The sequence below is a fragment of the Delphinapterus leucas genome, chromosome 18 (genome assembly GCF_059928025.1).
Source record: "Delphinapterus leucas isolate spDelLeu-1000000601 "Yukka" chromosome 18, BTC_Dleu_Yukka2, whole genome shotgun sequence".
Taxonomy (NCBI): Eukaryota; Metazoa; Chordata; class Mammalia; order Artiodactyla; family Monodontidae; genus Delphinapterus; species Delphinapterus leucas.
Genome location: NC_143146.1, coordinates 53873244 through 53897696, shown reverse-complemented (window position 1 = coordinate 53897696; position 24453 = coordinate 53873244). Strand labels below are relative to the sequence as shown.

Below are 24453 nucleotides of genomic sequence, written 5' to 3'. Positions count from 1 at the left end.
CTGTGCTTTTTAGAAGAACAAATGTCTTGTAGCTAATTCTGTTTTCTCTTTAAATGTATTGTAGTTGAAGCTTCCTGTCATAATGGGGATGAAACAATTGAAACTATCGAGGCTGCTGAAGCACTCCTCAATATGGATTCTCCTGGCCCTATGCTGGATGAAAAGCGCATCAGTGAGTGTTGTGTTATGACTGTTCATGTTTATATGCTTTTTTTTTTGAAGTATAGTTGATTTACAATATTGTGTTAATTTCTGCTGTACAGCAAAGTGATTCCATAATACATATGTATACATTCTTTTTTGTATTCTTTTCCATTATGGTTTATCATAAGATATTGAATACAGCTCCCTGTGCTATAGTAGGACCATGTTTATATGCTTTGAAAAGCTCTTCTTCCATCTCTCTCTCAGATGATAAATATCAAGAGACCAGAGACTATGTTTTATATTTTTTTGGTCCCAAGTGCATCTTAAGGTACAGTACTAGTTGAGGCACCTTTGCTAAAGTGTTCAGTTAAACAAGATTTTTTTTTTTAATTTAGGGAGTGAGGACATTAAGGATAAAAAAGTAATTTAGTTGTCAAATAGCAGATTATGCAGAATTTCTTCTTAACCTCATTTGTGAAGTATTTAGGGCCCAAACTATTATAATTTAGTGATCTTTAGTCAATATTGATCTTTATTGATCAATAAAAATTGATCTTTAGTCAGTATTCATCAGTGAATAGGCAAAAATCCATTGCAATGTTTTCTTAGACTTGATGGCATAAAATTCACTGCCACATTTATTGATCTGCTTTTAAATCCATGTTCTCCTTTGGATGTAGTCAAACTCATAAACTTAATTATTATTAAATCAATTTAAGATGTTTATTGAATATTTTCTATACGCACAGCAATGTATCAGGCAATAACATGTTATGGAAATGAACAGATCTTGTTTCTTTCCTCAAGCTGACAGTTTTCTTTTGAAGATAGTTGTTTATGTAAATAACTGTAAAAGCCAAAAATAAAGGCCATGAGAGGGATAGCAGAGTGTTCTGGAAGGAGAGATTTCTCTAGCTGAAAACACCTGAGACAGGCTTTATGGAGGCAGTGTTTTGACCTGGGCGATTAGTAACAAATAAGCTTTTCATGGGTGGAAGAGACAGGAAGGGGCATTCAACATAGGCAGAGGCAGACACAGACCTGTAAAAAAAAAAACAATGAAATGTTTGAGATTCAGAATGCTTTGGTATAGCTGAAGTATAAGCTTCATAATGGTTTGTAGATTGTGGAACCTCAGAATGGCATGCTATGGAGTTTGGGTTGTTCCTATCTTTCTTCCCCTGTAAACTATGGGAAGATACGTTAATTTTATTTTTCTTTCTAATCTTCAGGGTGTAAAGTTTTTATAGAGAAGAATAATATGGTCAGGCCAGACTTAGGTTTTAAAGAAAAACTTTAGCAGCAATGTGAAGAATGGAGAAGACAGACAAGATAGACTGGGGATAGGAAGTCAGGTAAGGGAGGCGTTGAATAGTCCCATCAAGCCTGGACTGCCTCAGGGTACTTGACTTAGGGCAGAGGAAATAAAAAGCAGGGACTAGATTTCAAAATCTTATTTCTATTTTAATCTTCAAAGAAACAGGAAATATTTTATGAAATTATTTTGATTTATAATACAAAGTTGATTACAATTAGTTGATTTTATTTCCATTAGATAATAATATATTTAGTTCATCTGAAGATGACATTGTTGTTGCCCCAATCACCCATGTATCCGTCACATTAGATGGGATTCCTGAAGTGATGGAAACTCAGCACGTTCAAGAGACATATGCACATTCACCAGGACGCTCATCACCAGAACAACCTAAGAGAAAGAAAGGTGGGTGGTTAATTTGTTAAGGGAAAACAGTCAACTCTTGATGTGGAATCTAAATATAACTTTTATTCAAGGATATTTCTACCTGAATTAAAACTTACGTGAGAAAAAATTGAATGTACAAAACAGAGTTATTTCTTCGTATTAGATGAATTTAAAGAATTATTTTATACTTTTTTATACATTTAAAATACTTGGTCTATCTCACAGAAAAGGGATTTTCCAACTTTCTAAAGCCTCAATCTTTTATCTAAACTCTTTTATCCAAGCTCAGAAAGAGCTCAGGGGTAAGGGCTGAGGTCAGTTTCCTTCCGCAGAACGTAGTTTGAAAACCACCAGCGTAGATTCCAGTATAAGATTCCAGTGGGAAGAATACAAGTTGGGAATCAGCAGGTAAGTAATTGAAGAGGGAAATGTTAGAATGTGTTAGAGGGAATTTTAAAGTTTTCACAAATTAGGACCATACTTACATTCTAACACTGACACTCTTCCCATTTCATTGCCTTTTGATTCTACTCCAGCTTGTTTGATATTTTGAGTTTAATATCTTGGTTGATGGCATCACCAGCCACCACGTAACCTAACTTCACATGAAAGTAAGGGAAATTCCAAGAGCCAAAAATGCAGAGGAAAATAAGAGTGACCTGACATTGCAACAGCTCTGAGGGCTGAGAAGGACATGTCAGTCTGGATGTCCAAGGGGCTTGGTTTTATTGCCCACATAGAGGCAGATGCTTAAGTCTTGGTCCAGTGCAAGATGGGCTATTAGACAGAGACCTCAGCATATAATTGGGATCCCTTAGCTATACCCTAAGGGGAAAAACAGTCCACCCTTTGGCACAGACAGATGTTAAGAAGCTTGTATTTCTTAGCTGGGTGGAAAAAATTTTTCCTTTGAGAATTCATAATCCTAGGTTTGTCTTAACTTAGGTTTATGATTAGATTTTAAACTGTTACTGACTTTAGGAATTTCCAGTCAAGTAATTAACATAACAATGGCCCCAGGCTGGCAGTAACTTTGGGCACCAGGCGAAGCTCTTGTAAAATTGCTTTGGCACCTCATACGTTTAATCCAGGCTGCACAGTATTTCTTCAAATAAAACCCTGTTGAAGGTGAACTCACATTTCAGTATCACAGAATGCATAAGAAAGATACTTCCTGAATGAGAAGCAGCAGACATAGAAAACCCTAAGGTTAGTTTGCTAAGAACCTCAGATAATAGGATTATCAAATAGAAACTTTCAACGAATATGATTGTAATTATTAATGCAAGGGAATAAAAAGCATTGTCAAAGAATGAGACTATTAAAAAATACCAGGTGAAGCTTCCTCTTCTAGTCCAGATGGAGTAACAGAACCTGACTTGGCAACAATTTTTTGGATATGTCACCAAAAGCACAAGCAACAGAAGCAAAAATTAATAAGTGGGACTACAATAAATGAAAAGACTCTGCACAGCAAAAGAAACAATCAACAACATGAAAATGCAACTTACAGAACGGGAGAAAATATTTGTAAATCATATATCGGATGAGGGGTTAATATCCAAAATATATAAACAATTCGTATAACTCAATAGCGAAAAAAAATCCAATTAAAGAATGTGCAGAGGACCTGAATAGACGTTTTTCTAAAGGAGACATACAAACAGCTAGCAGGTACATGAAAAGATGCTCAGTATCACTAATCATCAGGGCAGTGTAATCAAAACCACAGTAAGATACCACCTCACACCTATAGAATGGCTAGAAAAAGTGATAGAAAAGACAAGAGATAGAGTGTTGGTAAAGATACGGAGAAAAGGGAATCTTTCTGCACTGTTGGTGGAAATTTAAATTGGTACAGCCACTGTAGAAAACAGTATGGAGGTTCCGCAAAGAGTTAAAACTAGAAATACCGTATGATTCAGCAATCCCACTTCTTAGGTATATATCCAAAGGAAGTGAAAACAGGATGTTAAAGAGATACTTGCACTCCCATATTCTCTGCGGCATTATTCACAGTAGCCAAGATTTGGAAACAACTAAGTCTTCATCCACAGATGAATGGATAAAGAAGATGTGATATATAAATACACAGAATGGAATATAATTCAGCTGTGAGAAAGAGGGAGATGTCAGTCAAGGGGTACAAACTTCCATTTATATGATGAGTAAGTTCTGGGGACTAATGTACAAGCATGGTGACTATGGAAATTTCTAAGAGAATAGATCTTAAGTGTTCTCAGAAAGAAAGTGATTATTATGTGAAGTGATGGGTATGTTAACTAACCCTACTGTGGTAATCATTTTGCAATATATAAGTATATCAAATCATCATGTTGTACCCTTTAAACTTACACAATATGTCAATTATATATCAATAAAGCTGGAAAAAAAAAACCCAACAAAAACAGAACCTGGATTTACCCTCCTGTTTGAAACAGCTAAAACCACAGATAAAATATATGAAGCAGTGGTACTAAAGAAAGTGGTGGACATCTGTCAACAAAAGTGAGTGATCCCTGGGAAACAGGAAACCAATGAGGTGAGCCCTATGATTACCCCACCTTCCTGCATGGAGGAAATATTTTTGGAAAACAGTTTGAAAATTCCTTAAAGAACTTAATGTATACTTAACATGTGACCCAGCCATTCTACTACTCAGTATTTACCCAAAAGAAATGAAGCCATACATTTAACAGAAAAACTTATGCATGAATGAAGGTTCTTAGCAGCTGTATTTGCAGTAGCCCCAAACTGGAAACGACCCAAACGTCCATCACCTGCTGATTGGATAAAGAAATTTGTGGTATATCCATACAATGAAAGACCACTCAGCAATGAAATGAAATGTACCATTGATACATAAAACAAAAATGGATGAATTTCAACATAATTATGCTGAGGGAAAGAAGGCAGACTCCCTCCCCCTCTGCCAAAAACAAGAAGAGTATGGTTCTGTTTATATAAAATTGTACAATTTTATATAACTGTAAATTAATCTATAATGACAGAAAATATATGAGTGGATTGGGCAGGGTGGGGAAAGGTGAGATGTGAGGATTACAAAAGGACACAAAGCATTTTTGGGGGCGAAGAATATGTTTATTATCTTTGAGTGTAGTGATGGTTTCACAGGTGTATACATATGTCAAAACGTATCAAATTGTAAATTTAAACATAAGCAGTTTATTGTATATCAGTTATACCTCAATAAAGCTGTTTTTAGAAAGTGAAAGACTAACATCCTATTTAATGGTGAAAGGCTGATATGATAAGGAACCAAATAGAACACATAATATATGGGTTAAACAGCAAATGAGTCACTGCTTAAGAGAATTAGTGAGCTCCAATACAGATCTGATGTAGAATAAAAAATACGAAAGAGTTAGAGATGTGAGGATTGCGTGAAAAGGTCTACATGTTTAATCAAAGCTCCAGGAGGAGAGAATGTGTAGAGTGAGGAAGAGTCAGTATTCAAAGATAATGACTGAGGAATTTTCAAGAATGATGTTAATCCCAGCATGGTGAATCCTGAGTAGCATAACTAAAATAGATCCAAGCCTAAATATGTTATGGTAAAAATGTGGAACATCAAAGACTCCCCTCCACCCCCCGTCAAAAAAAGAAAAGAAAAAAAAAAAAAGAAGAAGCAAACCAACCAGGGAGGATCTGCATTACCTGAAGAGGATTGATTATTGGATTGGCAGCTTACAAGCTCCCAGTAAAGGCTGGAAGGGCTGGATATGTTCAAAGCACTGAGAAGAAATAACTGTTACCAGAATTTCTATACCCAACTAATCTGTAATTCATGTGGAGCTGTGTACATTGCCACCGTGAACAGTAAGGAAGATGATGGAGAGGATGGATATTGGGTAGGCTACTGACAGTATCTGCCATGACTAAAACGAGTGGAGGAAAACTGGGGGATAAAGAAAATATCTATCAGAGCAAGTCAATAAATAGCATAAAGTAAGATGGGAGGAAGGATAGGAGCTAACTGAAGTCTGGCTTCTCTCAGTCCTTACTGTCATGAACACAGTTAGCTAGAAGTCTCGGTGTCATGCAGAGGTTCTCTGCAGATGTCTGCAGTGATGGAAGTTGAGACACCAGGCTCCTACGGTCTACGTTTGTACATCTGGTAGTTTCAAGAGGAACCTGGCCTTAAGAGTGACTTTTTTGACCCTCTTTTCCTTGACTCTTACCTTAACTTCAGAAATGTTTTCCTGGGAATTCCCCAGCAGTCCAGTGGTTAGGACTGCATGCTTTCACTGCCCAGGGCCTGGGTTCAACCCCTGGTTGGGGAACTACAATCCCGTAAGCCACGCGGCATGGGCAAAAAAAAAAAAAGAAACGTTTTCCTATTCAGTTTGTCTTGGGATGTGTTGTCACTAACCTTGTGACTTTAGCTCTAGGATTCTGCTTTTCTAAATTACTGCCTATATTATATTACCCCAGCATTCACCCTTATGATCTAAGATCAGAGAGTCAGCTTCAAGAATGTAGGGGTAAATGGTACTAACTAAAGTATCTATTTATGCTTAATCTTCATTGTCTCTCATATACAGGGTGGTAGTCTGTTCAGACAGCATCATCAGCTTAACCTAAATCATAGGCAACGTTGCTGCCGAGTTGTGGTTCTAGATAAGTGGCAAAAACAGATCACAAACACAGTTTTAGAATAGTTGGTTGACCCAGACTAAGGCTGCACAAAATATAGTTTAACCCTGTTGCATTGGACTTGTTTAGGACTGGATGATGGATAATCATAAAGTAAATTTGTTTGCTGTAAATTGAAAGAAATATAGAAGGATGAGATGTTTAAAAATACACAAGAAAATAAAAATGGACTATGTGGTTCACAAAAATTTAGCCTCACTTACTTTTTATATCTCTAGAAGTTTTGGGTAGTTTCCAGTATTTGAGAACTAACCAAGAGGCAGACAAACTGTGTGGCTTATTTTTTGAGCCCAAGTTTTATCAGCATCAAGAATATTCCCCCAGATTTTAAGAAAGCACTGTCAGTATTGTCACCTCAAAGACAAAATGTAAAGTTTAAACTTAACCTCATTTTTACAAATGAGCCAAAGTATCGTTTTCTACATAGAAGTGTTTGTGATCTAACCTAAGTTAATGTCAAATTTTTACTGAAGTTATTTTCCTTTTAATAAATAGCACTTAGGAGACCAATATATGTGTTCCATGTATAAAATATTTGGCACTTGAAATTTAGGATACATGACAAAACAGCATTTATAAACAGCTAAATTGTCCATTCCCTCTCTCTTTTGAGGGCAAATATTTATGTAGAGCCATTGTGATTTCAGGGAGAAAAACTAAACCACCACGACCAGATTCCCCAGCCACTACACCAAACATATCTGTGAGGAAGAAAAACAAAGATGGGAAGGGTAAGTACTACTACTGTAACTTCCCTATAATACTTATGGGTCAAGTAACATTCAGATTGCTTTAAAATGTCTGCATATTTTAAGTAGAAACCACCAGCTTTTATTGAAATGGATCTTATTGCTGCCACATGCTTATAAGGTACGGTTACCACCTTCTGTAGAAAGACTGGTGATAATGTAGTCCAAGAAATCCATCTAGGAGATTTTCACTTACCTGTCAAAATAATCCATCTTTTCATTTTTTTTTTTTTTTTTTTTTTTTTGGCGGTACGCGGGCCTCTCACTGTTGTGGCCTCTTTCCCGTTGCGGAGCACAGGCTCCAGACGCGCAGGCTCAGCGGCCATGGCTCACGGGCCCAGCCGCTCCGCGGCATGTGGGATCTTCCCGGACGGGGGCACGAACCCGCGTCCCCTGCATCGGCAGGCGGACTCTCAACCACTGCACCACGGGGGAAGCCCATCCTTTCATTTAATAAAGAGCCTCTTGGAAGAATTCAGCCACGTTAGGTTTTCAGTTCATAGACACTTTATTATATTGTCTTGGAGTTTTAGTATTTTCATAACTGCTGCCTAAATTTGAAGAAAATTATTAAGGCTAATCTTCTGGCTCTTTATATAAAAAGAACAACTATTGAAAGGTTTTGTACAACTCTATCTCAGTTTCTTAGGCGTAATAATGGTTCTTAAAGAGGCTGAAAAAAAAATTTGTCTCAAAGTGCTTTCTCCCTGAGTCATTACACATCTAATTGGCAGGATTGCTCTGTTCAGACATCTTATACGGGACTAATAAAAAGATCTATGTTAGACCCTAAAAATTATGACCATTATATCACCAGTACTAACTGAACTGTGTAGTATGTTTGTATAATTATAGATGGAACTTAAGAAGCCCTTTAGTTGTGTTTTATTGTGTTCTTTCAAATGAAATTTTGGGCAGTTAAAAAGAAATTGCTTTTGTTTCAGGAAACACAATTTATCTTTGGGAGTTTTTACTGGCACTGCTCCAGGACAAAGCTACTTGTCCTAAATATATCAAGTGGACCCAGCGAGAAAAAGGCATTTTTAAATTGGTAGATTCTAAAGCAGTGTCCCGGTTGTGGGGGAAGCACAAAAACAAGCCTGACATGAATTATGAGACCATGGGAAGAGCCCTCAGGTACGTGAGGCTTCTGTAGTTCACTGTGTGACCAGTAGCGGTTCCTAAATACTGAAAAGTAGGTGACTTCTAAAAAGTGCGTTGGTTAAAGAAATGGTGAATTTTATTGTTGAAGGGCTGAAACCTCACTGCTTATAGAAATGAGTATTTAAGTTGAAATCTTATTTCAGTCTGGGAAAACGTTCTCCTTCCTCCCCCTAAATCTTCATGCAAACGAGATATTTTATTTATGAAGGGATCAGAAAATGTTAAGCTGTCATCAGAAATTGTAAATTGACCACAAGGCTCACGTTTTGAGTCATTAAACTTAAGTTCAGCACAAAGTAACAACTAGTGGTAATGCAGGTACTGAGTAAGAGGGTGCATTTTTAAACATGAATCTCAGGTATGATGTGTAATATATTGTGTTGGAATAAATTAATGCTTCGAGTATAATATTAGCCATTGTGAAAATGTTGAACAAAAGTATCACTTAAACCCACTTTTAGTTTGTTTTTCTTGTGATCATGTCATTTAGTCTTCAGGATCTGGGTATATTTGAGAAAGATTTATTAGAAATATCAGTGATCTGAGAACTCGGTAAACTTTTAAAACCAGAACTATTTAGTTACAGTTGGCATTTTATTTTTTAACTCACACTTTTTAAGTTCTTGATTTAATTAAAATAAATGACAGAATTTGAATCACTTCTATTCGTACATCATTAAGTTTTATACAGAAAATTGTTTCAGAGTTACTGAAGCAGATTTAAACAGGTTAGGGACATTATAATTATAGTAAGCTATGGAAGAGAAATAAAATAGCTACCCTTCATTTAGAAAGTCTTTTCTCACCTGTTTGTTTCTAGCTTTAAACTTCTGTTTATGATTAGGAAATTTTTATTGTGTTGAAGATTACTTTAGTTTATGTATAACTGAATACAATATTGATGAAATTGTCTGCTTTGAATAGGTACTATTACCAAAGGGGTATTCTGGCAAAAGTAGAAGGTCAGCGCTTGGTGTATCAGTTTAAGGATATGCCGAAAGACCTTATTTATATAGATGATGAGGATCCAAGTTCCAGCATAGAGTCTTCAGATCCATCACTGTCTTCAACAACCACTTCGAGTAGGAACCAGGCAAGTCGATCGAGAGTATCTTCAGGTCCAGGGATAAAAGGAGGAGCCACTACAGTTCTAAAACCAGGGAATTCTAAAGCTGCAAAACCCAAAGATCCTGTGGAACCTGCACAGCCATCAGAGGTTCTTAGGACAATGCAGTCCACACAGACTCCATATCCTACCCAGCTCTTCCGGACTATTCATGTAGTACAGCCAGTACAAGCTGTTCCAGAAGGAGAAGCAACCAGTAGCATGCAGGACGAAACATTAAATTCTTCCGTTCAGAGTATTAGGTGAGAAAATTAAACTTACTGGTGCAGATCATTGTGCGATGTTTCTGACCAGAGTCGTCTTTAAACGTGTCAGGATTCAGAAGTGAAAATAAAACTTATATACATGTCAAGCTAGAATTCTTGGTCAACAGATTGTTTCAGCAGCGTTGCATCAGTCCTGTGATTGTATCAATGATTTCTTATTTTTATTTATTTATTTATTTTTTTTAAAAGCACTCTTTTTTTTTTTTACAAATTTATTTACTTTATTTCTCTTTGGCCGCGTTGGGTCTCCGTTGCTGTGTGTGGGCTTTCTCTAGTTGCGGTGAGCGGGGGCTACTCTTCGTTGTGGTGCACGGGCTTCTCACTGCGGTGGCTTCTCTTGTTGCCAAGCATGGGCTCTGGGTGTGTGGCCTCAGTAGTTGTGGCGCATGGGCTTAGTTGCTCTGCGGCATGTGGGATCTTCCCGGACCAGGGTTCGAACCCATGTCCCCTGCATTGGCAGGCGGATTCTTAACCACTGCATCACCAGGGAAGACCCTATACCTTACTTTTAAACTGTGACATTACTTGATGTTATTCAATCAATTTGAATCAGTTCTCTATAGCTTTGTGTAACTGAATTGATCCATATAAGAAGGGATCCACATATAAGAAAATCCAGAGAATAGTTTCAGATCTTTTTTCAAACAAAGTTAGAAGCTGTAAAAATTTAACATAAATTTACATATCATGACCCTTTGGAATGCATTGAGTTCTAAGAAATCCACATTAGTCTTTGGGAAGATACTATCTTCTCAGATAGTATCCAGAATAGTTCTAAAGTTCAAACAGTTGGAGGCCAATCGAAGGTCCTCTTTTTCGGGCTTTTAGAGTGGCAGAGTTGGAAGAATAGTTTTGTGGTTTAATCAAATCTGCCTCATAACCCCAGAAAAGACATGAAACAACAAATTAGACTGCTCTATTGCAGACACTTGGGACTGGTCTTGACTGATTTAGAATGGGGAAAAGGGAGGAAGGCAGAAAATTAGATGGACATTTTCAGGTTCTGTTTTTCCATTTCTACTGCCATGAATTTCCAGAACATGAATTATAATAAAATATAGGAGCCCCTCCAAATCCAGTAAAAATGATTCTTTGATTATTTTCATTAGCTGACTTCAATCTTACAGTTGTATATTCTAGAATATAAATGCCGGGTTTTTGTTCAATTGATCTTGAAGTATACATTACCTAGAATCAAAACAGACTTATAGACGATTCAGTCTTCCTTGTATGTTCCATTTAAACTTTTGACAAGTTTGATTTAAGAGAATTGAATTCTCTTAAATCGTTGACTTGTAAGGAGTATAAAGATCACATTTTTTCCATCTTAATTAAAGAAGTACTTATTTAACTCTGTATTTTCCCTTTAATGTTTTATTTTCCTCTAAGTTCTGTTGGTTACTTATGATGACTGAATATCTAATGGAAATTATGTGGTTCCTCGCGTTGATTTCTATGCTCTTTGTCATCTTATCATTGTATGTATTTGTGTTGATATGAAACATACAATGGCCACAGCTGATCACTGGGACTCCCTTCTTGGACTGATTCAGTTGTTTTTTAGCATCTCTAATCAAAGTTTCCTTTTTAGACCTAGAGAATAAAAACAAACCAGAAGAAAAACAACAAGAGCAACAAAAACACATACCTTTAGCTCTGAAAGATAGTAAATTGTGTATTATATTGGATAGTTTATTACTCTGAATGTCAATTTCTGAGTAAGACTCACTGCCAGATATTAAAACATTGTAATTACACTCCCCACCTCTGATTTTCAAACCGTCTTTGGTGTACCTTTCAGAATCTTCATTTCCACAGTCTCAGAGTTCTGTGGACTCTCTGCCTGCTTCCTGTTTCTCCTATTTTTTTCTCTGGCAACCTACATGTTACCGATGCATATCATTATGTGATGTTTCTGACCAGAGCCATTCTTTGTTTAATGGCTCAAGAGTCAGCATTCGTGATAGTGCCTTCTTGCAGCTTTTGTTAGATCTGTTTTGCACACAGAGTACAGTTCAATTTCTGTAGCCTCCACTGCCAGCTCTCACTCTACTCATAATTCCTTCCTTGCTCTCCAGCTAAAGCTTACTTCTTGCCTGTACCACATTCTGGTACATAAACCAGGTGTTTCAGGTGACTTTAATGCCTGTCTCCTGCTATACATTTAAATCTGTAGGAGCTAGATTCTATTCATTGTTCTTTTCCTAACACCTAACATAGTCTGACATATAACACACCCTCATATTTATAGAATTTATTTTGAAGTAGTGTATATGATCATTCTTTATCTCCTTTTAGAATAATGAGTTCTCTACGTGGACTACTTATAAAATGAAGAAATATAAAATTTAACTTTTCAAACTTAAAGACAGTTTTTTTCTTTTCTTTTCTTTTTTTGACCATGCTGTGCGGCTTGTGGGAGGGATCTTAGTTCCCTGACCAGGGATTGAACCCGGGCCCATGGCAGTGAAAGCGCTGAGAACTAATCACTGGACCGGCGGGGAATTCCCAAAACACAATTTCTTCTTGTAGAAATTATTATGTATTTATATGAATGTATGTATGTATCCACATACATTCTTTTTTTTTAATATAAATTTATTTTATTTATTTATTTTTTGCTGCGTTGGGTCTTCGCTGTTGCACATGGGCCTTCTCCAGTTTCAGCAAGCGGGGGCTACTCTTCCTTGTGGTGCGTGGGCCTCTCGTCGCAGCGGCACCCCCCATTGCAGAGCACGGCCTCCAGGTGCGCGGGCCTCAGTAGTTGTGGCTCACAGGCTCTAGAGTGAATGCAGGCTCAGCAGCTGTGGCGCACAGGCCCAGTTGCTCCACAGCATGTGGGATCCTCCCGGACCAGGGCTCGAAACCCGTGTCCCCTGCATTGACAGGAGGATTCCTAACCACTATGCCACTGTGGAAGCCCCACATACATTCTTAATCATTCATTTGACTTTAAAAAAAATTATTTTCTCATTTGGTTATATTTTATTCCCCCCCCCAATCCTACTTATTTTCACTGTAATTATCCCAACTTTTAACTATGAGAAATTTCAAAATATGGGAAGGCTGAAATAGTACACCGAACAACTACACCATCCACTTGGATTCACAGTTGATAGTATTTTGCCTTATTTGTTTCCTCTCTATATTTATTTATACCCTTTTTTTCCTGTTTGTCTATTTGTCAAGTCAGTTGACATCACCATGACATTTCACCCCTAAATACTTCAGTGTACACTCTTTAAGAATAGAGACATCCTAAATAATCATATTATCACTCCTAAGAAAAGTAACAGAAATTTGGCTATATCTTTCTTGACTACTTTTTAATAAAATCAAAGACCTTTGAAATATTTTTTTCTATAGTTGAGGGAAGGTCAAATGATTATGACTTAAATTTAGATTATTAAATTAATATACAGCAAGAGATGATACTTTCAAAGAACTCTATATTCATACACTTTACATATATTAATGTATAGAAAATTCTTATTGCTCAGTGAGGTGTAGGTAATATTCCTGTTTTACAGTTGAGGAAACAGAGTCAAGGAGAGGCCACGGAGCCTGGTCACCTTTAGTAAGTGGTGAAGGTAGTGTTTTAATGCAAGCAGTTTAGTCTAAAGCAGTGAACTTAATGAGTTGCCATACTGTCAGTTAATTCACATAATCACATGAATTATCACTTACCTACAATGAAGTAGCAATATATTTTTTCTCAAGTTTTTCCTTTGCTCTTTTCTTTGTATCTCACATAATTGCACATAGAGTTATCCCTCAGTATCCTCAGGGGATTGGTTCCAGAACCCCCTTTGGAGTCCAAAACCTGAGGATGCTCAAGCCCCTTATGTAAAATGGCATAGTATATGCATATAAGCTCCATACACCCTCCCATATACTTTAAATCATCTGTAGATTACTTATAATACCTAAAACAGTGTAAGTGCTATGTAAATAGTTGCCAGCATGTGGCAAATTCAAGTTTTGTGGTTTGGAACTTTCTGGAAACTTTTTTTGGGGGGGCGTGGATATTTTCCACCAGAGAGGTTGGTGGAATCTGTGGATGTGGAGACCGTGGATATGGAAGGCCAGCTGTATCTATATTGAAATTGATTAAATTTCCTTAATTGATTTAGGGTATATATGCTCAGTTTTACAAATTTTAACTTTGGCTTCACAAAAATAAACTTCTGGTAAAATATTTTCCTAAAATTCTTCCTTGGTAAATCTGCAAGTCCATATACCAACCCAGTATAACTTATTTCTCTATAATGTTTATCCAAGTACTAATAGTTTGTCTTAGGGTCTTTTAAATAATTAGCCTCTAAAAATGTATAATGTATACATTATACATTTTAAAGCAGTGTAATGGAGTAGGAAGAATGTGGGCATAACCTTCTCGCCCTCCAGCCTTGTCAATTATTAGATGTGACGCTGGATCACATTAACTAACTATTCTGAGTCTGTTTCCTCCTCTATAAAATGAAGATGATATTATTTAAGCTTACAGGTGGTTGTAACAATTAAATGACACTTTCTGACATCTGATATTCAACAAAAGCCAAATATTATATTGTATATGTTTCTTAGCTTCAGAAAGTTTGAGGAATTTTAAATTACCAATATTGTACCAGTTGGTTACAAGCAGCTTAAGTTTTTTAAAAGTAGTTAACTGTAATATAACCTTTGTTATATAATATAATGAGACACAACTGACAGTTTAATCATTAACTAAGAAAAAAAATAATTTAAAATTCCTGTGTTTAGGAAAAGGCTGTGTAGTATTTAATCCTTTAATCTCTGAATTTTTTATTAGTGAAAATTTATTGTTTTAGAATTTGTTCAAATAAGCTAATATATTTACATTGCAGATATATATATATATATATATATATATATATATATATATGTCTCAGTATATATATTTTCTGGCAGATGGCAGTCAGGTGTTCAGGAAAGGGACATCTTTTTCTGACTTGAATAAAAGCATTGAAAGTCTAGTGATAGCCCTGATGAGCAATAGGGAAATTTTCCAAGTACATTATTGCTCATGCCACATCTGAGAGAAGGAAAGGGGAAGGGGGAGGGGTATGTATTAAAGGTTGTTAACTCCCCACAGTTTAAAGATCTAATAGAAGGTATTCATCTTTGGCTGAAGTTATTCAGGACTTAAGAAGTGACAGTATGTTGTAATGGTTAAGCACATAGGCTCTGCAGTTGAATGACCCCTTTTCTTATCTAACTGCTCACCTTATGCAAGCTGTTCAACTACTTTGTGCATTAATTTTTTCATATGGAAAATTGGGATAATACTTATAGGGTGGCAAGGCTATACATACTTATAGATACAATCTGTGTGCTTCCTATATGCCAAGTTCTATTTTATCTATACATACATGTACATGAACTCTTGGCATGGGAAGCCCTTGGGTCTTTTTTATTTAAAAAATGGTATCTGTCAGCTACCATTTGCAGGCTTAGATTCCACCCAAGATATCCTGATTCAGGTGGGCAGGGAAGAAGGGAGGCACAGTGTATTTTGGAAAAGTGCCCTAGTTCCCGAAGTTATTCTGTATCCTTCCTACTCATCCCTTGCTGCCCAATAGTATTAGTACATCTGGCCATACCCTGCCAGCCTATTAAATCTTCATTACCTGACTCATATTCTCTTCTAGCGGTGTCCTTCAAGAGAGCTGCCGATCTCCTGCTGTAGACTACTCCTCACAGTGGTGACTATGGTGGCAAACTGAACTTGGGAATCAGTATCCTACATGTATGGGTGGGCTGCAGTTACCGTGCGTCTTTCTGCTTCCTTTGAACTTCTTCTGAGTTGTGCTGAGTCATCTTTCCATCTAGCCCATTTGTCTTCTCCTCCAGAATTTCATTTCTCACATGTGACAGGCCACATAATTGTAACTTGCTAAAATTTACCTGTGATAGTCTCCTGGCAATAATTAACATTTGGTTTACGGGGACTAATCCAGCTCCTAGCCATTTGGAGTAGCAATCATCTCTCTTTTGTAAAATAGCTTTATAGAATTCAGAGGAAACACAGTTGAGATCCAGATGCTGAGTTTTTTCAACAGCATTTGTTTTATATTAACAATGGCCATAACTGTAAACTTCACAGCTGTGAACTTTTAAAATTAGATTGACTTATAATATCATTTATGTACCACTTTTCTTCAATAAATGGAATTAAAACCTTACATAAACTGGATTTTACGTTAAAGGATTTTTTTTATTTTTAAAATTTTTTTTGCGGTACGCGGGCCTCTCACTGTTGCGGCCTCTCCCGTTGCGGAGCACAGGCTCCGGATGCGCAGGCTCAGCGGCCATGGCTCACGGGCCCAGCCGCCCCGCGGCATGTGGGATCTTCCCGGACCTGGGCACGAACCTGCGTCCCCTGCATCGGCAGGCGGACTCTCAACCACTGCGCCACCAGGGAAGCCCACGTTAAAAGATTTTATGTTAAAATTGTATCTTTATGACTAAAATTTGTGAAAATTACTTGAGCTGAGAAAACTGCTAAAACACGCCTCTATTTTTGCCAAGGGTTGGCCTTATTTTTTGTTCTATCTGCCAGCCTAAAGAACCCTCATGAGTTAATTATATTCATGACTTGTTTTATGTAATATGAACCGTGAACTATTAAAATTCTTCTAATAATTCTGTCTTATACATTTAAGATTGTTTTTTACTTTAGTTAATTGAGCGTTTTCTCTATATATAGAAAAACAGGTTGAAAACAATTATAATCATGTGAAGTTTGGTAATTTGGTTGGGTATATTGATGACATTACCCCTCAAATATTAAAATGATATTGAGTCCAATATGTTTATTTAAAAGTCCCTAACTTTCTTTCAGGCAGCTTATACATAACTTCCTTGGGAAACATTTTGATACCCTCCTCCCCCAACAAAATTGCTTCCCCATTTGTGTTAATATAGCACTTAGTATAGACTTTTTTTTTTTCCCACCAGATGGTATCATAGTTAATGGACTGAGAGATTTGTGTTGGGCATTAAACATAGAGTGTTTAATGCAGATTCTGGCGCAATGTTTATGTTGTGTTGAAAATATGGGAAGGAGCATTTGAAATGAATAACTCATGTTTTGTCAAAGTGAGTTGTCAAATGTTAAGTTTTAAACAATGTAGAATATGCTAATTTCCTCACTTTTATTTCATAATCTCAATAGGACTATACAGGCTCCAGCCCAAGTTCCTGTGGTCGTATCTCCTGGGAATCAGCATTTGCACACAGTAACACTTCAGACAGTGCCAATCACAACAGTTATAGCCAGCACAGATCCATCATCAGGTGCTGGATCTCAGAAATTTATCTTACAAGCCATTCCATCATCACAGCCCGTGACAGTACTGAAAGAAAATGTTGTGCTCCAGTCGCAGAAGCCGGGCTCTCCTCCTTCCATTGTCCTGAGTCCTGCCCACGTACAGCAGGTTCTTACTAGCAATGTTCAGTCCATTTGCAATGGAACCGTCAGCGTGGCTTCATCTCCGTCCTTCAGTGCTACCACACCTGTGGTGACCTTTTCTCCTCGCAGTTCACAACTGGTTACTCACCCACCTGGCACTGTAATCACTTCAGTTATCAAAGCTCAAGAAACAAAAACTCATATACAGGAAGTAGAGAAAAAGGAGGTTGAAGATAAATTGAAAGAAGGCACTGGGGAAACTGAGCAGCATTCACAGCCTTATGTGATGGTGGTATCCAATGGATTTACCTCTCAGGTAGCTATAAAAAACGAACTGCTGGAACCCAACTCTTTCTAAGTAATATACCAAAGGAATTACAGATGGTGGTTTTTTAATTGAACATTTTCAGTTGTATGCAAACTATTGATTGATTCTAAGGTAAATTCTCCAAATGTTCCTAATTTTATAGTAACTTGTTAAAAATAATAACTTAGAGTTAATTTTGACTTTGTTAGATGAGGGGAGGAAAACCCAGGTGTTTCCTTTTGTTCTTCAAATGTTTCAGAATTCAATTGTGAAGGAACAGGCATTTTATACTATGAAGACATTCTTTTGAGATTTTTTCCAGTGGCTATATCATAAGCATTTTTAAAGTTTCTTTTTAAATTTTACATTGTATTCGCTTTTTTGAGTCTTCTGTAAATACAGTACTTAAATATGACATCAGGAAATTTATATAGGAGCTATTTTCATTCCACTTGTATAGGTTAAGTCTTGACTCTTTCAAATGCAAGACACCTATTTTATGCCTTGTTAAAATTATGATTTCACTTAGATCGACTTTAGTTTGTTGCACTGTATATTGAACTATTACTATGTAAATTATAACATTAAAAATCGAAATGTGCCCATGATATGGCTGAACCTGTTTCAGAAGCAGGATAATATAAAAGTATCAGCCTAAGAGTGGCTCTCCTACTAACTAGTTGTATAACCTTGGGCAAGCCACTTGATCTTTCTGGGCATCATAAGAGGAGGGATGTATTGGATTAGATTAGATGATCTCCAATTTCCTATCTAGTTCTAAATTTTATGATTCTAAGCCCTATGTTTTAAGCTTATCTCCTACTGTAAATATAGCTAAAATATTGCAGAAAAATTAATGACCCTACAAAATTCATTTTGCTGTTACCTGTTAAGATTTGCTCTGAACCTGAATTCCTCCTAAATACTTTGTTCATTAACTCTTTAGGCCACTGTGCACTGTGGTCCACTAGTAAAAAACTTATGTTGCTGAGTGCTAAATGATATACTGCTATTCTGAAAGAGTCAGGGCTCTTTAAGGCCCCAGAAAGCAACCAAGCCTTGGGCTAATCTGGCTGAGTAGTCAGTTGCTATAAAAGCATAATTGCTTTATATTTTGGATCATTTTTTTTTATTGAGAGTGGGGGGAGGGGAATTGCATACAAAGATATACATTATATATCCCAGTTTCTGAAATGCAATAGTTTTTAGATTACTTTTTCAACTGTAAATAATGTACATTTAATTTCACAAGAAAAATTGTTTTCTGCAAATTTTCTAGTATAGCAAAAAGAAATTTTTGTAGTTGAAAGAATCATTATGTTTAGAGGTCTAATGTTATATGTTTTCATGTTACAGAGTGAATTTGTATTTAAACAAAAATTTAAATTTTGGAATCCTCTAAACGTTTTTGTATCTTTAATTGGTTTATTATTAAATAAATCATGTAAAAATCCTGTGTTTTTGTTTTCAAGAAAATGTTCCTTAAGAACAAGTATACAGACAATGTTGCTAGTATTACAGTGTTATTCAGCGTTTATATAACAGCCTCCATTAGTCAGATTAGAATTGCAGAATGTCATCCTCTCAGTTTTCCTTTCTACCATGCCAAATGGCAGTTTCCGGACACGACACAATGGATTACAAAGCTCCAAAAATTAGAAAATAAAATGTTCCCAGCGATAATATTAAACACACTCTAAAAAACAAGTTTTCTAATTAGAAATTAGATCAGTTAATTGTTAAACTTGGAAAACACAGAAACAGAAAAATGTAACAAAATTAAAATCTCAATCCAATACGCCTATACCCAGTAGTAACTTCCACTTATTCATTTCCTCATGTCAGTTAATATTCTTCCCAAATGTGATTTTTTTTTTTTTTTTTTTTGCAATACGCGGGCCTCTTACCGTTGTGGCCTCTCCTGTTGCGGAGCACGGGCTCCAGACGTGTAGGCTCAGCGGCCATGGTTCACGGGCCCAGCCGCTCTGCGGCATGTGGGATCTTCCCAGACCGGGGCACGAACCCGTGTCCCCTGCATCGGCAGGCGGACTCTCAACCACTGCGCCACCAGGGAAGCCCCCCAAATATGATTTTTAAAGGAGCATTCTTATCTCTGAAGATGGAGGGAAACAGAGAAGAATCTGAAGGAAAAGACCTTGCTAGTTTTCTCCAGTTTACTACCTTTAGCTCATACCCTTCTGTTCCATTGTTTTTCTATGACTTTCCATTCTTCATCACACCTAGTATAAAAATGTTCAGGCTTAACCATTTCTTTGAGTCTTCATTTCCTTATGGAGGCTCCCATGTTACAGAAAACTTAAATTTGTATGCTTTTCTTCTTTAATGTCTTTGTCAGTTTGAGTTTTAGGCCCAGGCAGGGACCCTAAGAGGATCAAGGAAAAGTTTTCCTCCCTTAGAACTCTAGCCATGCATCCCCTAATATAATCTCCCAGTACTGAACTCCTGAACAGGGACATAACTCTTACTCAGTACGTGGCCTTTCTACATCAAGTCATTGATTCAACACGTATTAAGGAAGTACCTGCAATGTTACTGTCACTGTCCTTAACTTATAAACCTGCTGCTTTCCTCACTTTCCATTCATTCTTTTTCTTAAAAATTTCATTGAAGTATAGTTGATTTACAGTGTTAATTTCTTTTATACCGCAAAGTGACTCAGTTATACATTTATATATTCCTTCTTTTTTTGGCCACTCGGCATGTGGGATCATGGTTCCCTGACCAGGAGCCAGACCCGCGCCCCCTGCAGTGGAAGTGTGGAGTCTTAACCACTGGACCACCAAGGAAGTCCCTATATCTTTTTCATATTCTTTTCCACTGTGGTGTGCTGCAGAGTATTGAAAATAGTTCCCTGTGCTATACAGTATGACCTTGTTGTTTAAACATGCTATATGTAATCGTTTGCCTCTGCTAATCCCAAACTCCCATTCCTTCCCTCCCCTAGCCCCCCCACCCAACCCACTCCTTGGCAACCACAAGTCTGTTCTCTGTATCTGAGTCTGTTTTTATTTCATAGATATGTTGATTTGTACCATATTTTAGATGCCACATATAAGTGATATCATATGGTATTTCTCTTTCTGATTTACTTCGCTTAGTATGATAATCTATAGGTCCATCCATGTTGCTGCAAATGACATTATCTCATTCTTTTTGATGGCTGAGTAATATTCCATTGTATATATGTACATCTTCTTTATCCATTCGTCTGTCAGTGGTTCTTTAACCCACTGTAGTAGTACATTTGCCCTATTACCCTGAAATTACTGTTGCAAAAGTCACTAAAAAGGAATCAATTTCCATATTGCCAGATTCCCCCCTTCTTCTCTTTCTTGACCTCTCCAATATTTGATAACCTTTTATAACTCACTGTTCTTTTAAACTCTCTATTGCCTTTACTTTTGTGCCCAACTCTCTCCTGTCCTCTTCCTGCCTTTATAATAATTTCTTAATGTTCCTCTTGGGTTGCTCCAGAGACTTTTTCAAAGGTTAGAGTTCTCCCAAGTTTTATCTAAAGATCACTGTTCTTCTCTGTTGTCTTCACCTTGTCCCCCTTCAATGTGTTCTTCCCCAGTGCAACAGGGGTGCACTTAATTGTACCAAACCATTCAGTGGTTTCTTACTATCCTCAGCTGGATTTGAAGCCCTGCATGGTTTCACAAAACTCCTTGATCCCACCAGCCTTATCTTCAAATTTTACTCTCCAAATCATACTGTCAGATAGGATTTGGATGCTTTCAATTGCAAGGAACCAAAAAACCCTATTCAAAATTATTAAATAGTACAAAATTAGAAGTCTAAAGTTCGGAGGTTTCCAGGTTTGTTAATTCAGGAGCACAGTAGTGATATTGAGCAACCAGATTTCTTCCATCTTTCTGCTTTTCTCAGTATTTTGGTTTAGTTTCCAGGATGGCTTCTGCTGTGGTGCAAGATAGCTGCAGTAGTTCTTCTATGTTTCTGTTTATCAGTAAGGAGACCTTTCCCAGAGCACCCTGAGCAGCCATCTCTTCAGAGCTCATTGGCTAGACTGGTCATATATACCCCTTCCTAAACCAAGTGCTGGCCAAGGAAGCAGGATTACCATAGATGACTTAGTCATGTGTTGGGGAGATGGACAGTCAAACAAAATTGGACTCCATAGCAAGGAATAAGGGAGGAATGATGTAGTCTACTGTCATCTATACACAGCCTTCTTCCCACACATATACTTCCAAAAATGCTCACACCTACAGGAAGCATGATTTCTCTCCTAAAGAGAGATCAGCTGAAGTGTCATCCAGCTACTTGATCCAGTTTCATGACTAGGGTCTTCAAGGTGATTTGCAGTCCTCTGTTTCAGATCACCTGTGGCCCCTGCTTTCTTGTCCTCCACTGCCACACCAGCATGAGCACTGGGAATAAATCTCTTTCCAAGGCTTCTCAGCTTTAGAATACATTTCTTGATGGTGTGAGTTTGATGTCCTGTCTCAGGGTCACCATTTTCCCAGTCTGGAGTAGTTGTCTTCAGTGCCTTGCATCCTTTCTTTTCCATCTGGCGGGTGATACATACTAGAGTCTGTTTTATAGCATTCCACTTCCAAATACCAAACTGTCTGTCAGTTTGGGTTCTTGGTCGTTAGCAACAGAGATGGATTCTGGTTTTCAGCATAAAAGAAATTTTATTAGAAGAATATCATGCAGTTTACAGAATAGACAAAAAGACTAGAGAATCGGGGTCAGTCTGAGTCACACAGTTAAACAAATCGCAAAACCATATTGCACAACTGGTCCACTTGTAGCCACTGTTGCCAAGCACCTAAACACCGAGCTTTGTACCACTGTCTCTACTGCTTCCGAAATTTGAGAGAATAGAATTTGCATCTAGAGAGAATAACCAAGGTCCTTCCTTGACTCCTTACGTTAACTAGCTACCAATTTATGTGACTGGTTGCCCAAAGAATGACCGATGTCCTCTATCGGGGCAAATCTAGATTTTTATGGGGTACACAGTTTGGTGGTTGGATGGGTGAGGGGAACTTACTTAGGAAAAACAGAAAAGTAGAATACCAACTTAGAGGGTTTGAAGGGGCTTATGCAAATGAACAGCCCTAAACGCTGTACTTGCCAACTCTTTGAGCTCCCTTTACTTTCCAGACCTCTGCACTTGCTGTCACTCTGCTTGGCACAGTTGCTCTCATTCTATTTGGGTAAATTCTATCTTCTACCTTCAGGCCTCCGCTTAGACATTACTTCCTCTGAGAGCTTTCTCTGAGTTCTTAAAAGTTCCCCACTACTGTCATAGAGCCTTTTAGTTTCTCATTTGGGCACAGATGACACTATAATAATTGACTGCTGGTATGTGTGATTCCAACACTACATTATAAAGAGCCAAGACTGTAGTCATTTTAGTACCCTCAGTCCCTACTGTAGTATCTCCACATAGTAGGTACAGTACTCCATAGTTATTAAATATGTGACTAAGCTACATACATGTTCTCCTTACCTGTTTTTATGTTCGTGTTCTCATGTTGCTAACCACCATCTGTGTGCCAATGACTATCAATTCTTACCTACAGCTCCGAGCTTGTTTTACAAATAGCTTTATAGAGCTATAATTGACATACAATAAGTGGCACATATTTAAATAGAGTATAAAACGAAATCATCGCCATAATCAAGTAGTGAACCTACTCATGTTTGGTGAACATTAGCCTAAAAGTTTCCTTGTGCCCCTTTGTAACCACTCCCTTCCTTCCTGCTGATCTGCTTTCTGTCTACATAGATTATATTAGTTTGCATTTTCTAGTATTTTATGTAAATGGAGTCATATAACATGCGCTATATTTTTGGTCTGGCTCCTTGCACGTAGCGTTAACTTTTTTGAGATTCATCCATGTTGTAGTCTGTATCAGCATATTTTTCCTTTTATTACTGAAAAAATTCCCTTGTTTTCTTATAGTATTCTATTACATGGATATACTAGTTTATCCATCCACCTGTTAATGGACATTTGGGTTGTTTCTAGTCTTCAGCTATTATCATTAAAGCTGTTAGGAATATTCCTGTACAAATCTTTATATTGGACATGTATTTTCATATCTGTTGAACAAATACCTAGGAGTGGTCTGGCTAAGTCATACGATGGTTGTACCATCTTACATTCCCACCAGCAGTGTATGAGGCTTTCAGTTGCTCTGCATCCTCTTCAACATTCTCTTTTATATTCAATATTTTTGCCATTTTAATGGGTGTGTAGTAGTATCGCATTGTGGTTTTAATTTCCCTAACGACTAATGATTTTGAGCAATTTTCATGAGCTTACTTGACATCCATGTATCTTCTTTGATGAAGTGATTGTTCAGGTTTTTTTGCCCATTTAAAAATTCCCTTGTTTTCTTATTACTGAGTTTTGAGAACTCTATATATTCTGAATACTAGCTCTTCATCAGATATGATTCACAAATAACTTCAAAGTGCAGAAACTTCTAAATTTTCATAAAGTTTAATTTATCAACTTCTTTTATGGATCATGCTCTTGGTGTCATATCTAAGAAATCTTTGTCTAACCCAAGGACACAACGATCTTTTTTCTAGAAGTTTTATAGTTTTAACATTTAGGTCCATGATCCATTTTGAGTTAGATTTTGTAGATGGTGCAAGGTATATACTGAAGTTCACTTTATTGCTTTTGTATATCCAATTTGTTGAAAAGACTATCCTTTTCAATTGAAAAGTCTGAAAAGACTATCTTTTTCAACTGTCCTTTCTGCCCTGAATTACCTTTGGACCTTTGCTTAAAATCAGTTGTTCATACACATACGAATCTCTGGACTCTCTTTTCTGTGCTATTGATTTGTCTATCTTTGTACCAATACAC

At 37.1% G+C, this 24453-nt stretch overlaps 1 protein-coding gene across 11 annotated transcripts in view; it reads left to right on the top strand.

Moving 5' to 3' along the window:
• Positions 1-19034, top strand: part of ELF1 (E74 like ETS transcription factor 1) — a 104938-nt gene extending 85904 nt beyond the window's left edge. For 8 of the 11 annotated variants that reach the window (XM_089899484.1, XM_089899480.1, XM_089899477.1 and 5 more), the window contains 7 exons: positions 65-172; positions 1703-1870; positions 7177-7260; positions 8223-8415; positions 9367-9810; positions 15507-15560; positions 17033-19034. In XM_089899484.1, coding sequence (XP_089755610.1) covers positions 65-172; positions 1703-1870; positions 7177-7260; positions 8223-8415; positions 9367-9810; positions 15507-15560; positions 17033-17627 — 1646 coding nt within the window. In that variant the 3' untranslated portion in view covers positions 17628-19034. The remainder of the gene's footprint in view (positions 1-64; positions 173-1702; positions 1871-7176; positions 7261-8222; positions 8416-9366; positions 9811-15506; positions 15561-17032) is intronic. The other 3 variants (XM_089899485.1, XM_022574948.3, XM_022574943.3) reach the window with 3 other exon arrangements.
• The last annotated feature ends 5419 nt before the right edge of the window (positions 19035-24453 follow it).